This window comes from Prosopis cineraria, unplaced genomic scaffold (genome assembly GCF_029017545.1).
Source record: "Prosopis cineraria cultivar Desert tree isolate PC_DT_omini unplaced genomic scaffold, ASM2901754v1 PC15, whole genome shotgun sequence".
Classification (NCBI taxonomy): domain Eukaryota; kingdom Viridiplantae; phylum Streptophyta; class Magnoliopsida; order Fabales; family Fabaceae; genus Prosopis; species Prosopis cineraria.
Window position 1 is genome coordinate 2,759,385 of NW_026555346.1, and position 14,835 is coordinate 2,774,219.

General features: G+C 37.7%; 3 protein-coding genes across 4 annotated transcripts in view; all 3 read right to left on the reverse strand.

Annotated features, from left to right (window-relative positions):
• Positions 1-1,450, reverse strand: part of LOC129294559 (histone-lysine N-methyltransferase ASHH2-like) — a 7,184-nt gene extending 5,734 nt beyond the window's left edge. Inside the window, exons 1-3 of the mRNA XM_054932977.1 lie at positions 1,350-1,450; positions 930-1,054; positions 752-816 (exon numbers count right to left, since the gene is read on the reverse strand). Coding sequence (XP_054788952.1) covers positions 752-816; positions 930-1,054; positions 1,350-1,450 — 291 coding nt within the window. The remainder of the gene's footprint in view (positions 1-751; positions 817-929; positions 1,055-1,349) is intronic.
• A 2,374-nt stretch (positions 1,451-3,824) lies between these two features.
• Positions 3,825-8,235, reverse strand: LOC129294267 (UDP-sugar pyrophosphorylase-like). 2 transcript variants are annotated; one of them, XM_054932488.1, is made up of 5 exons: positions 7,892-8,235; positions 7,673-7,777; positions 6,967-7,083; positions 5,661-5,717; positions 3,825-4,984 (listed from the first exon to the last, which is right to left on the reverse strand). In XM_054932488.1, the coding sequence occupies exons 1-5, from the start codon at positions 8,006-8,008 to the stop codon at positions 4,964-4,966; spliced, it is 417 nt and encodes a 138-aa protein (XP_054788463.1). In that variant the 5' UTR covers positions 8,009-8,235; the 3' UTR covers positions 3,825-4,963. The 2 variants fall into 2 exon arrangements, with proteins under 2 accessions (XP_054788463.1, XP_054788462.1); XM_054932487.1 differs by having other exon boundaries at positions 3,828-4,984; positions 5,577-5,717; positions 7,892-8,234.
• A 302-nt stretch (positions 8,236-8,537) lies between these two features.
• On the reverse strand, positions 8,538-12,639 carry LOC129294628 (protein kinase STUNTED-like). The gene is made up of 10 exons (XM_054933063.1): positions 12,200-12,639; positions 11,998-12,095; positions 11,633-11,882; positions 10,907-11,551; positions 10,572-10,820; positions 10,306-10,469; positions 9,791-9,870; positions 9,524-9,671; positions 9,283-9,432; positions 8,538-9,113 (listed from the first exon to the last, which is right to left on the reverse strand). Exons 1-10 carry the CDS (start codon positions 12,375-12,377, stop codon positions 8,871-8,873), a joined length of 2,205 nt encoding a protein of 734 aa, XP_054789038.1. The 5' UTR covers positions 12,378-12,639; the 3' UTR covers positions 8,538-8,870.
• Positions 12,640-14,835: the final 2,196 nt, after the last annotated feature.

A 14,835-nucleotide genomic window follows, 5' to 3' on the forward strand; every position in this document is an offset into this window, starting at 1 on the left:
ACAACAAACAGTAAGGCATCATAAGAAAACAAATTAGGCAATAAGCCTTTCATTGGCCAAAAGTGGAATATCAATGAGACCACAGCTATGATAACATTTCAAAGCATCTAGATTAGAGGTTGGGTAGTGAAAATCTTGCTCAACAACATGAAAAGGTACCAGTATGACTCCATGGTCCCCATACACCATATCAGGTAGACATTGGGCAAGAACTCAGCTAGCGTTAATTCTATTAACTTCTGAAATGCCTTGAGCCAAAGCCCTTAATTCTGATTCATGTTGCTCCTAGAGACCACTCTTTGCTTTGACTTTTCTATGAGACTAAATTTCCCCATACAAAAACAATATCCTAACGTTGACCTCTATCCTTGTATGTTCCTGCCCAATCTGCATCTATATAAATTTCTATGGATTAAAGTTTTTGTTTCTTGAATAACAACCCTTTCCCAGGTGTTCCTTTCAAGTATCTCAAGATTCTATACACTACTTTCATGTGCCTCTCCCTAGGGTTGCACATATATTGACTTGCAATGCTTATTGCAAAAGCTATATCTAGCCAAGTGTGAGAGAGATAGATTAGTTTCCCAACTAACCTTTAGTATGTCCCTTTGTCCATTGACTCATTCTTCTCTTCTTCCTCTTCACAGTCATCTTCTTCTTCATTCAACCTCATCTTCCTTCTCTTTCCTCGGTTTCTTCCCCTTTTTCTTACCACGACAGGTTGTCTGTAGGTCTACACACCTGAACATACCTGTCTCAGTAAGCAAATCGATGATGATATGTATTCCTTTGGGACACATGGATCCCTTTTGTGACCTTGCAACAACCCCAGAAAGTACCCAGAAGTACTTCAAATTCCCAAGGTCTTCACTTCAAATTCCTCTCTAAGAGCCATCTTTATTATTCTTTTACTTCCTCCTCATGATCACCGTTGACAATTATGTCGTCAACATACACTATGAGGAAACACCTTTTTCCACTTTTCATCTTCACAAACATAGTATGATCAAACAACCCCTGTGTGTACCCTTCTGCTCTCAAAACTTCAGAAAATCTGTCAAACCAAGCACAAGGTGATTGTTTTAAAAACATACAAAATTTTTTTCAGCTTACAACCTGATTTGTTCTCCCTGCGTCAAAACCTAGGGGCAACGTCATAAAGACTTCTTCCTTAAGATCCCCATTCAATTAAGCATTTTTAATATCTAGTTGAGCAAGGGCCAATCCAGATTTACAGCTACAAAAATCAAAATTCTGATTGTATTCAGTTTGGCCACGAGAGCAAATGTTTCTTTGTAATCCAAACCATACGTTTGAGTAAAACCATTCGCTGCCAAACGTGCCTTTACCTGTCTAAATTTCCCGCAGCATCATATTTAGGGTTAAATACCCATTTACATCCCAGAACTTTCTTTCCTTTTGGAAGTTCTACTATCTCCCCACATGCCATTCTTTTCCAATGCATTCATTTCCCCAGTACAGCATTTTTCCATTGTGGAATGCTCAAAGCTTCATACACATCATTAGGAATCTTCACTTTGTCAAGTTAGTTACAAGTGCATGAAATTGTGAAGATAAGGTACAGTAACTCACAAACCTTTGAATAGGATGCTGTGTACACAATCTAGGTTGCTTTCTGAGGGCTATAAGTAAATCTAATTCTTCCACTTCCTCCATCTCAATTACCTCTCTTTGCCTCAGATTCTTGAGAGTGATTTTCACTCTCTATTCTCAGTCTCAGGAGCTCCTCTTAGTTCAGATTCTGGCTGTACTTTAGGCATAATAGTCTCCCTTTCTTGCCATTTCTTCCTCGGGTAAGTGATTGGTGTGTTTTGTAGTGCATTTTCTTCTGCATCTTCATTATGCTCTGAAAGACTTCTCACCTTAGTTTCTGGCCTCAGAGGCTGGATTCTGAGTTCGGTAAAATGAGGGACAAGAGATTCAAAATCTGTATTGTACTGAGATTGAGGATTTTTCTGGGGTTTTTTTCTGGAAACATAAAGATTTCTTTTTTCTGGGAATAACAAGACCTAAACATCCTTACAAGTCTAATGCTGAAAGTCACTCCCTCTCTCCCCCTGAATGCGAGCATTTGGTAAAAAGGTTCATCCTCACAAAGTAACATCTCAACTTACTAGAGTTTTTTAGTATAAGGATCAACACTATACTTATCCCCTTTTTGTGTTGAGGAATAACCAAGGAAGAGCCTTGACAGCTTTAGGATCCAATTTTTGGGAATGATAAAGAGTAAACATAGGTGGTGTAACCAAATATTTTAAGAGGTAGGTCAATGGCAAGTTGGAGGATGGAGTGAGATTCTTTGAGTTTCTCAATTGGTGAAATATAGGAAAGAACACGACTTGGCATGCGGTTGATTAAGTATATTGATGTAGGATGGCATCACACCACCCCAAAAATATTGGCAACATTATATGTGAATAATAAAGCACAAGCAACTTCTAAAAGATGTTTGTTTTTCCTTTTTGCAACATCATTTTGTTGAGGAGTGTTAGGATAGGTGCTTTTATGGACAATTCCATGGTCCGCTAGAAACAGATCCATGGTTTTATTGAAGTACTCGGTCCCATTATTAGTATGAAGCGCTTGGATTGTGGCATCAAACTGGTTTTTATCATAGTATAAAAATTTGGAGAAAACAGAGGATACATAAGACTTATCTTGTAATAAGTAAACCCAACATATTCTAGTGTGATCATCAATAAATGTAATGAACCATTTTGTATTAGGACAATTAGTAACACGAGTAGGACCCCACAAATCACTATAGATTATGAAAAAGGACGGGTAGACTTATATTCCACGGGTTTGAAACAGATATGTGATGTTTAGCAAGTTCACAGTCAGTACAATGAAATGAAGAATTTTTATTGGCTTGAATTTAGGAAACAAACGACATAAATACTGCAAATTTGGATGACCCATTCTCCTATGCCATAACATAATGATAGAGTTCTGCTCTAAAGTAACTAATAGAACCAAGCTTTTAATGCAAAAGAAATAAATGAGGGAAATTCTGAGGCTTTTGATATTAATGATATGAACTGAATCAGTGTTACAACAGAAACTCACTGATTCTAGCCAAAACCCTATTCCCTATAAACTGAAATTACAAACCAAATGAAAGAACACAGCAACAAGAAAAGGTCTCTTACTGGTGTTGAGAGACCAGCACTCTCCTCACTTCTGTCTAACTTCTCTAAAACATCCTTGGGTGCCAACAAAAATAATACATCCAAATAAAGCAAGCAAAAGGTGACTTCAATATCGAGACTAAATCTAAGCCACCCTACCAAAACATCATGGCATAATCCTTCTTTTCTAGACCCCCAGGATATTAATCCTAACCCAATAGGTATTTCCTTTCTACACACCCATTGCCCCCTTAATCTCCTCTTATAAGTCTGACCATATCTCACGGTCACATCACATAAGATCTTTAAAGTCTTTGTTTTCAAAGGTAGATGCAACATTGCACTGGATTCGAGACCAAAGACTACTCACGGTAGATTCTCAAGATAACAGAGACTATTATGCTCTTTAGCGCTGCCAATCATCTTCCCTGATGAGAGGTCTTGAAATATACAATGAGTAGAACAGAAATGAGCCCAACAATTTTCCTGTTTAGTCAACTTACTAATGGACAATAAACTACAAGCCAAGTACAGTACATGTAAAACATGTTCTAATTTCATAATTTCAGAAATAACAACACTTCCTATCCCTGCTATGATGAGGAAGAGCCATTTGCTGTGCTCACTGTTTCATTTCCAACACTAGGAGCATAGGTACTAAATAGCGTAGAGTTTGATGCCATATTGCCCCAGTATCAACAATCCATTTGAAGTTATTAGTAGAAGTAAGTAAGACATGATTACCTTTATGAGCCACAGATGCAGTATGGTTTTGTTTCTACCTTTTTTCATTTGCTAGAGCATATTGAGCATCTCGAGTAACTTACCGAGTTGTTCCTTATCAATCTTAGGCACCAGTAGGGTTGATTCTGGTTTATCTGGTGTACATCATGGGAAGTTTGATATCTTCGTGTCTTTCCTTTTCTCGACTTCCAATCAACTGGTTTGCCATGTATATCCCAACAAGTCTCACGAGTATGTCCTAATCTTCTTACAATGGTCACAGGTCACCTTCCCTTTTTGGGTCTTCTAATTCGTGTCATTGCTCTTACTCACAAGTGCAGCTGAGTCTAAAGTTGGTTGAGTAGAAATAGGTCTTGGAAGCATGACTTGTGCCTTGAAGCTTCACGACGCACCTCAAAAAATACTTCCTTGGTTATGGAAGCAGTATACGACTTAGAACTCGTCCCTATACATCATCCAAAGATTGGTTTAGACCAGCCAAAAACTGAAATACTCATTCGCTTTCAATCTGCTCCTTATACCGTGTTGCATCTTGGCTGATTGACCACTCCAAGTCTGTCATCAGGTCTAGTTCCTACCAAATAGCATTAAGCTCTAACCAGAAGGTCATGACATCATGCTCCCCCTGTTGCAGCGTCCATGCCTTCATTTTAAGTTCATATATGCGAGCCAAATCCTTCTTATCAGAGTATGAGTCTCGCACAGCCTTCCAGATTTCATGGGCTGAGGGAAGAACATAAACCTTTACTGGATTTCTAAAACCATGGCATTTATCAGCCAAGACGATACCGGCGAGTTTTCAATGTGCCACTGCTAGAACTCTTGCGTCTTGGATTCTTCCGGAGTTTTCGATGAACCATCAAGGTAGCCCATCTTCCCCCAACCTCTAATCGCGAGTTTCATGGCCTGTGCCCACATACAATAGTTCGCACCGTTGAGCTTCATAGAGACGAGATGTACTGAAGACCCTTCGTGGCTGGTAGTTAATCCTATGAGACCACCTCCCTTGCTCAAATCAATCTTCGAGGATCCACCATCAATCAACATCAGGACAATGTCAGCTGGGTTCAACTCGCCCTTGATACTATCTGCTTCAAAGCTCTCGGCGTCAGATATACTAGAGAGTGTTGTGGCTCTGATACCATGTAACTATTAAACCGAATAATGCTTCTATATTGATCAGAAGATATGTACAGAAATATATACATGAGGAAGAATGATCAAATCTCTGAGAATAAAGGAGATAGAATCAAAGCAGAATATCAGGGAATGAATCGCGTAAATCCCTCTATTTCAACTACCCAATATCTCTCCTAATAATAACATATATTTACATTAAATAAATACTATTTCTAACCACATTAAGAATGCTTTCGGAAGAGAGAATATCAAAGCCCATCCACAAACAATCTGCTCTGCTTAGGAAATTTAAACTTAAGAGCCTCAAAACTCCCTTAATTGCCCTAAGGTAAATTTTGATTAACAAGATTTCAACTTCTTGTATAATTCACATTAGGTCTCAAAGGACCTCCTTATATTCCCAAAATCTCTTCATCACACATCCAGTACAGAACTGGGGGGCTAGGGAGTGGGGATCAAATGCTATCACAGGCTCATGGTAATTGATAAGAGACAAAGAATACTGCAATATAAAATGATTATACAGGGCACACAGATGACCTTGATTCCATTGTATCCTAGACGCTCCCCAAGGCCCCCTGCAACAAGAATAAATGCAGCTTTTCGAGCTTCCTTTATACCTACCTCCTCAAAATAGGTGAAATTATCATCAGCAAATGTTAAATTCTCACCAGTTGGAACCTACAAAATATTAGCAAATGAACTTATGATATATTAAGCTTCTTCTTTTCTTTTTTTCCAAGAGAAGTTGTTTAATGACTCATCTTTAAAATAGTATTTCTTTAATTTTAAAATGTTTAACGAAGCTTTTTAAAACAGAAGCTGCTTGAGTAAAAGTAGAAGCAACTCTGCACAAGGATCTTGTGTCTGTATTGTGCAGAGGATTTTAATTATAAAACCTCTCAATTTAGTTTAATCTTATCTTAAAATTTTCTCAATGTAACACTGCACAACATGCATGGTAAAAAATCCAGATTCAACAACTTTTCTGTCATAACTTGGAAAGAGAGTAGAAAATTGGAGCTTTCTTTTAAAAATAAGTAAAAATAATGGATCATTTTTGCAAGACAAAAGTGCCATTTTAATAATGAGTAATTACCACTCCCTTCGCTAAAAAATGTAAGGAATTTTTAGTCTTTTAAGGTATAATCATTGTTTTTTTTTTCACAAATTCCCCCATTGAATAAGTCACTTCATATTTATTTTAGATTGAAACACCCTATTAAATAGAGATAAATATGAAAAAATAGAGTTAATTTAAAGATAAGTAACTACTTTATTAGAGGATCAGATTCAGTTAAAAATGCTTTATATTTTTGAATGAAGGGAGTATATCATTCAGTATCTTTTTTGTTACAGTTGTTTGTTTTTCTATTTTCATTTTCATCTATTCTCCTATCTTTGTATACTTATTTTGATGAATTTAGATATACATTTTTCAATTTTTTATTTTATATGTATTTATCTTGATAAAGGTTTTATATATTTGTTTGTTTTATTTCCATATTTTGATTAAATAAAAAGTAAAAAATTAATTAAAATTAAATTTTAAAATATTTATTCGTATAATATTAACTGCAAAATTAGATTTACTTATGCCCTTATTAGTAAGTTGACAGCAAAAAAGGTTTTGAAATATTTGTCGACATAATATTCAATAATATTAATAAAAAACCTAACATATCAAACAATTTCACCAAACAAAAACTGAATTGCCTTCACATGATTTCATCTTAAATGACATAGAAAATGTTTAAAATAAAAAAAAATTACCGCAATCCTATGCCTCCTAGTTATAAATATTCCAAATCCATACGAAGAATTCCAAGATCAGATGGCTCATAGAGTCAACACGGGAATATTAAATTCTTATAAGACAACATGCTATGTAATCATAAACTTTACACCAGCATATATGTTGATCACTTACAGAAGGCGTGAAGCCATCAAATGGATTCTTTCCATCTTTTGAATCAGCCAAGAGTCTTCTAGCGGTTTTAACGTATGATGCCAAACCCCCAGGATAGCTTGAATTTAGGCGAGCCACCTAGAGAAATTACTGTTAGAGGAAGAAGAGATGCAAGGAGATATGGTTCTTCAGACACGTTCAAACAGATGCCATTATACTATCACAGACATAGATTCTTAGACAAAACAAGTTGCAGTTCAAAGGCAAGACCTTCAAAAAGAACTGTAGAAGCTTGTTTCTAGGCATATTTACACAGTAACAGGAACATCTTATGCTATGCCAAATTGCCAATCGAACTAGATGATAGGATCATAAGGAACATGTATTTAATTTAATTAATTTAATATTTCATGGTAAAGAAGGAAATTTGGAAACAATCGCTATAGGCGAAAAAACCAACAAAACAACAATTAGAAGTTAAGAAGGCGGAGAGGAGTTTTAGTTTAATTCGAACGAGCACAGCGAGTTCTCTTCAGAATCAATTTCTTTAGAATACTTTAAACAGCTACCCAGAACTAAGGCAGCATAAATCGTTAACCCGCACATTGCAATCCAACCAAGCTAACAATTTTCAAAATGCAAGCTCGCATAACCCTATTGCTCGAACGAAATCATCCTGGTAAAAGACGCAAACTTGAATGATGAAATGCAAGTGCAGAGCCCCTACCTGCTCGAAAAAGCCTTTCTTTAAGTCGTCATCGACACCCGGGCCCGCCCAATGTTCAAACAAATGACTTTGCCCCATCTCCAACAGCATCTTCGCGAGCCCAACCTGGTTTCGTCATTTCCAAACCACAACAGAGCCATTTCAATTTTCACATCAACAGAGGAAACGGATGCGCGCACGCACCAAACTAAATCAATACATATGTATCGTGAGATATACCTGTTCTTGGGGCAAAAGGTTGAGATTTTTTTCAAGATTTGGGACAGAAGAAGCGAAATCATCATGGACACCAAGCTGGGACAGCGTATGGGCAGTGGAATCCACTGTGGAAGCCATGGGAGTCGGGAAAGCGAAGGAAAAGCAGAGATTTACTTTCGAGCTAGAGAACGAGAGAGAAAGAGAAAGAGTGAAGGTGATGAACGGCGATGGTAAGTAGCATTCGGAGAAGAGAGCTGTGTGTACGTGAAGAGATCGGAAACATCAGTCATCATGCGGATCTGAAAACGAAAGGTGCGGGGGAGCGATCTCATTTTAAAGTGGGCCCCCCAACCCCTGTTGCTGTTGGCATGAGTATTTTACCAAGCGTTGGGTAGATCATAGCTGACACACACACAGTTTTTTTGGGCCACCCTTGATTTATACTTTTTCTATTAAATGTGATTTAGAATTTTCGTGTCGAGCTAAGTATTCTCAATTTCTTCTTACCAAAGCCTCGTTAATATAAAACCGTGGCCTCTCTCAAGCAATTTGATAACAGAATTTCAACGAAATGAAATAAAAAGGAAAAAAAATAGTCTGAGATATTTTACATTTAAAGGATAAATTTAAAAGACGGCCACTAATTTAACCTAACGACAACACGCGATCGAAGAAATTGAAATCACTTACTTTTATTGGACTTCACACGAACACTTATATACAAACTCATTCATCCCTCACCGCTATGATAAGATTACAATTAAATTTGCGTACATTTCAAATAGAATCAAATCAACAGAAAGAAACTATCCCATGAAATCACAAGGCTTAATTTCCAGACTATTCAAGGCGGGGAGGAGGGCACCTATAAACAACCTCTCATCCTAAGCCCAGAAGGGGGGGGGGGGAATCAAGCTTATGCAAGAGGTAACCAAAAAAGAAAATAGATTAAAAACAAAAGAAAATAAAATAAAGAGAATTCAAGCAAGCAATTTTTTTATCAGTCAAAGCTGGATGAGCGGCTCCATCGACCTCTTAAGTAGTCTTCCAAGGACACATTCTGCTCAACACTGCCCATCGAGATTGAGTCATCGTCCACGTCAAGCAGTGCAGTATTGAGATGCGACTGCAGATTAGAAGGCGCGCAAGCTTCATCGTTGAGCATGCCTGGTTTCTCCAAAGCATTAGCTTCTAATCTTGCCCATTTGACCCCATCAGCATGCCCTTGAAGAAGCTTCGAAATCTGCGGTCCAAAGGAATACATTATACATGTGAAATTTGTATCTGACAACAAAGGACAATTAATATGGAGAGAAAGAGAAGTGGAGAACACTTTATGAAGCCATTTCCCATCCATTTCTATATCGCCTAGAAGATTTAGTTCGAGACGAATTCAAGTATAGATTACTTACAAGGCTCATAGGAGGCCTAGCTCTTGGATCACGTCTTATACAAAGTTTGGCTGCCAACACCATCCTCTCTATCCGCTCATTATCATAGTTATCGCCCAAACCTGGATCTAACAGCTGTGACACCTTTCCATTATTAAGAATTGGACTTGCCTGTAAAAGAGATCATCGTTGTTTATCCCCTGGTACATGTAATTGCAAAATAAGCGGTTAATGAATGGAGCACAGGATTATGGGGACATACCCACATAACGAGGCTCTCTTGACCTTTAGGGTAATCTCCACCTATGGGTTTTCTTCCAGAAAGAAGCTCAAGGACGACAACACCGAATGCGTAGACATCAATCTTAGCATTGACTTTGCCATACATGAAGTACTCTGGAGCCAAGTAACTGCATGGACGTGTGAGCTTTATATTTTAGGACCAGTCCATTTATTCTTTCTCTGATCAAATAGGATATTTATGGACAGAAACTGATGGTATGGACATGTAGAAGTTAAAAGTACAAACCCAAAAGTTCCAGCAACGACTGTGCAGGTTATATGTGAAGATGATGTTGACGCCCATTTAGCAAGACCAAAATCAGAGAGCTGGACAAATTCAAGCAAAAATAGTGTAAGGATCAAAAAGCGCAATTTGTGCAAATAAGCGTAGAAAGAATGTCAACATAGGACCTGTTTGGTAGTTGGAAATAAAAGGAATGGAATGGAATGTGTTAATAGAGAATAAAATAAACTGAAATAAGGTTTTGTATTGATAGAAAGATGAGAATTAGAGAGATGAGAGCCATGGAGTGTGATGGATGGATAAAAATGGAGATTGATGACTTTATTCATGTCAATCTCCATTCCCACTCCTCTATCACCCCATAGTTTCCATCTCTCTATTGTCCTCAACTTTTTACCAATCCATAACTTTATTTTAGTTCATTTTGTTATTCATCAGGTTATTCCATACCATTCCATTCCCCAACAACCAAATGAACCCAAAGAGACTTAGCTATTGATCGAAAAAATAGAGACTACCTGGGGCTCAAAGTCCTCAGATAATAATACATTTGATGACTTCACATCTCTGTGGATCACAGATTGAGCACCATTGTTATGCAGATAATCCAGAGCCTCAGCAACACCCACTGCCACCTTATATCTCTCGGTCCAGCCAAAAACGAGTGGATTTTTCTTATTCCCTAATTAAGCATGACACGTGATGACAATAGAAAGTTATTGAGACCGTAAGTAATCAAGTCAAGAGCAATAGCTGCTGTATGACGTGCTTTAATTTGTCTTACCATAAAGATTGTCTTCAAGGCTTCCTCTAGACAAAAAATCATAGACCATAAGAAGATTGCCATCCTCAAAGCAGAAACCCAAGAGGGAAATAATGTTTTTATGGTGCAAGGTAGTGACAATTTCTATTTCCAATAGAAACTCTTTCAAAACATCATCAGAAGGCTTTAAAATCTTAACGGCAAGCTCCTTGCCATCAGGAAGGCAACCTCTATACACCTGACTACTTCCTCCTTTTCCAATCAAATTTTCTGAAATCATACAGTTAATTCATGTTAACAATGAATCACTTTTGGAGAAAATGAACTTCACAGAAAACCATCACTGCAGAACATACCTCGCGAGAAATTTGAAGTTGCCCGTACAAGTTCTTGATATTGAAACAATCTGCACATGGATGAGTATTTCTCGTGTAGATCCTCTAATTCTTTAGGAATGCTTTTTGAATTGCGGCCTGGTGAAGAAGAATCAGTCCTTATTACAACATCAACTGGAACAATAGCACCGCTTCTGCCATCTAAGGCTATAGTTTGTTTATGATCATGATCTGTTGTGTCATATGAAAGATTCCTACAAGGCAGCTGCATTGCCCACTGGACCACAGATATCTGGCGCATCGACGATATATCATGGGACTCTCTATCTGATAAAACTGTCCGTTGTAACAATGGCCAACCAGGTTTCAGCTCAGGTAGTTCTCTGTCAGACAAGGTGGTTGCTGTTCTTGATGCTGCTTCAGTTGTATGTACAGGCACTACATCCAAAGCATCACCTGAAGCAGAATGGTGGCAGGATATGCTTGGCAGTGCTGAAATTGAGCCACTTATTGGGCAGCTTGGTTTCTTAATCAAAGATTCTTTAGACCCCAGAAAAGATTTACCATGCTTATTTTCTGTAGTGTCGTCATTTAGTACTTTAGAACTCTTATTGAATGTCCGGTGAATGGTTTCAAGCAAACCAATTTTGCTCCGACGATCAATTCCTGCAACAGGTTGATGCTTGAGTTCAAATTATATCCGTGAGACTAACAATACATTACAACAATCTTCAGAAAAACTAAAACCTTTAAAGTGAGAAGGAGTTGCTGGGGAGCCATTACTCTTGAACACTACTTTCCCATTATTAACAGCCAGAACACAGCAGTTCCTGGATAACTTTCTGGCACAGTACTTAGCTACGGAGGTGGTCGGCCGAATTGTATGGAGGGTATGGGCTATTCCTACTATAAGATGAGTTGCAGAATAAGCATTTGCTTCCCGGACTAATATTTTACGGACTAATGGACCTCTGCAAACTTTGAGCTTGAGATCCACCTGAACAATTTAAACAAAAAATCTCATGTTCGAAATGTATTCTAAATATAATTTGAAATTATTTAGTTTTACCTTACGTTTCTCAGAGGAACAGAAAAAAGACACAGAATTGAACCTGTTTTAAATTGCAGAAACCTTCATAAACAGCAAGAACAGAGTCGAATGCGTTGACAAGCGAAAGAAGGGACAATTTCCCATCTCGATCGACGATTTCTACACGAACCCATTTCACCAAAACCAGTCATCAATAGCCACTCTAACCCGCATCCTCGAATGAAAATTAGAAAGAAAAACTGAACCCAAAAATCAGCACTTACGATTGTTGCCAAGAACATTAAGAGCCACCACAACATCACCAGGCTGAGCGACTTTGACCAAAGCCCATGTGAGCAGCTCCTTGCTGGCCGAGTCCAACTTCATTGCTACCACCACCGTCCGGCCACCGGAGCTTCCGTCGTGGACATCTCGGGCCTCTCCCATTTGTAGTATTTTCATTTTGGGGATCAAATCAGAGGAGGTAGTGTTTTCCTTAGGCCTGACAACTGTAACTGATAAAAGATAATGAAGTTCATATAGCTTGAGAATGGGAGAAGGTATGGCGTCAACCGTCGTTTGGTTCGCTTTTCATGGTGGCACGCCAGAGCAGAGTACCAGACTTGAGAGAGAGAGGCTGTATCGGGAAGTTTAACGTACAGCTTGAACTAGTACTGAACACGCTGATTATATTTCGGTTTACTTTGATGAAGTCATTTCAACTTTCGCATCTTCATTGCCAACCGGCTTTTCGAGTAAGATTCTAACAAAGTTTATACCTTTAAACGCCCAAGATTTTGACCAACGGACCCTCCCGTGAAAGACGTTGGACCTAAATCCCTCTCTCATGACGCACCTTTTTTCCTCTTTAACGGAAAAGTAATAATTAAGAAATTAACATCTAATGAGATACAGACGGCCTAATATACAGACGATGAAATGGGTCGGTGCATCCATTTTTCGACTAATATGTTACATCGTTCGTATTTCATGAACAAGATGTTAAATTTAACTTACTTATTCGTTATCAAAGTTGATGAAATTGCTTCAATACGTGCATGGAACAACATGGCTTATGTAATGTGACAATAGACATAGTATTCACAATGAGACATTTATTAGTAAGTTTGAGCTATCATGTCAGTGTTAGACTTTGCGTCTATGCTTTTTGATGAGGAGAACGTCAGGTGTCGTATGCAGTATGATATTTTGATGAGGCTAGAACAGAAACCACCAAAGTGAGTGTTGATGCATTGATTGGGTCGGTGGGGATGAAAGGTAATGCAATCAGCTTTGGAGGGTTGTAACCTGTGAAGGAGGGAGCGTCCAATTAACCATCTATTGCCACCTTAACATAAACCTCACTCCTCGTTGCAGCTTTTTATGTTAGGTCCACCTATGCCAGCAGAGTACTCACAGTCGCACACGTGCACCGCAAATTCGTTTTCTTTTTTTAATATTCAGCCTTTTCATCCTTTTTTATTACTGTAATCATCAAAATAAAATGTGAGGAAGAATAACATGTAGATCCTAAAAACATTAATTAATTTAACTTAAATTTTAAGTATTAAATTTTAAAATTTTATAATTAAATTTTTTATTTTATAAATCTATTATAATAAATTTATAATTTATATTTTAAATTTTAATAAAAAATAATTTTTTTATTCTTTAATCATGCTAAAATTTTAAAAGTAAGTTAAAAATTTATTATAATGTAATTGCATAATTAAAAGATTGAATTATAAATTTTTAAAATTTAAGACTTGATACTTAATTTAAATTAATTAATTATTTTCAGGCTTATTTGTCATTCTTTCAAAATGTTAAGCATGCAGTTTTAACTTTTAATCAGGATGGCATGCAAAGACCGGGCTGCCCTATCATGATCCGATTGGGGAATGTGGACGAAGCAGCCATTCTTCGTGCATCATTTTCCAAGTCATATTCCGTCAAAACCACGTACCGATAAAAGCATCATTTTCCTAATTATGTCCCTGTCCTGCCACACAACAGACCATCCATTTGCTGTACACTTTATTTAAAGATTAGGTCTGATACAAGGGGATCAAATCTGTTTGGAGGCCTCAAATTAAATACGATTGATTTGGTCCATGTACGTAATTTTTTTTTTTCCCGGTAGTGCAAGACTGTCCAACTTCGCAGGGTTTGAGCTTTTCTAGGGTTCATTGTCAGCGCTAATGGTCTTAGCGATCATGTTGGGCAGTGACTCACTGACAAAACCTAACATCTTTTTACGATTGGGTGTGGCTCATTCCATTTTTCGATCTGTGTGATGCCCCATCATGCTTTACTTTCCACTAGATCCCTTTCTTATTTCGTACATTGTGTTTCTTTAATCGAGGAATTAAAGAAGACAAAGAATAGAGAATAGAGAAGAGATAGAAACGAAGAGAGAGAAAACACAGGGCCAAAGCAAATCCAGCTGATTAATACTTCAACAACGCTTCATTTTTAATTAATTAATCGAACCTGTGCAAAAGTTTGAAGAATTTTCTGTGGATTTGATCCATAGTGGCAAAGCTTCTCAGAATCCCTACATCATAACACGAGATTACTTCATATTTTAAAACTAGGTGTATGGATCGAATAAAGACTCGAGTAAGTTGTAGCTCACAAGAAGGAAGCAAGATTAGATCAGAAGAGGCACTTACGAGCAATTATACATCGGGTAGTTTTGATTCAGTCCGTCGCAATGAATCAAATATTAAATAATAAATGGCCATAAAAGATGAGGTTCGGAAGACCGTAACGACGGCTTCACCAAAAGATAAATAGAGTCCTAACGGCAATGGCAAACCAAATATTCTCTCGCTCCCCCCCCCCCGCCGCCCCAGAACAAAAAAAAAAAAAAAGGAGAGCCTTTTGAATGACAGTGAAACTTCGCTTGTCAGTTGGT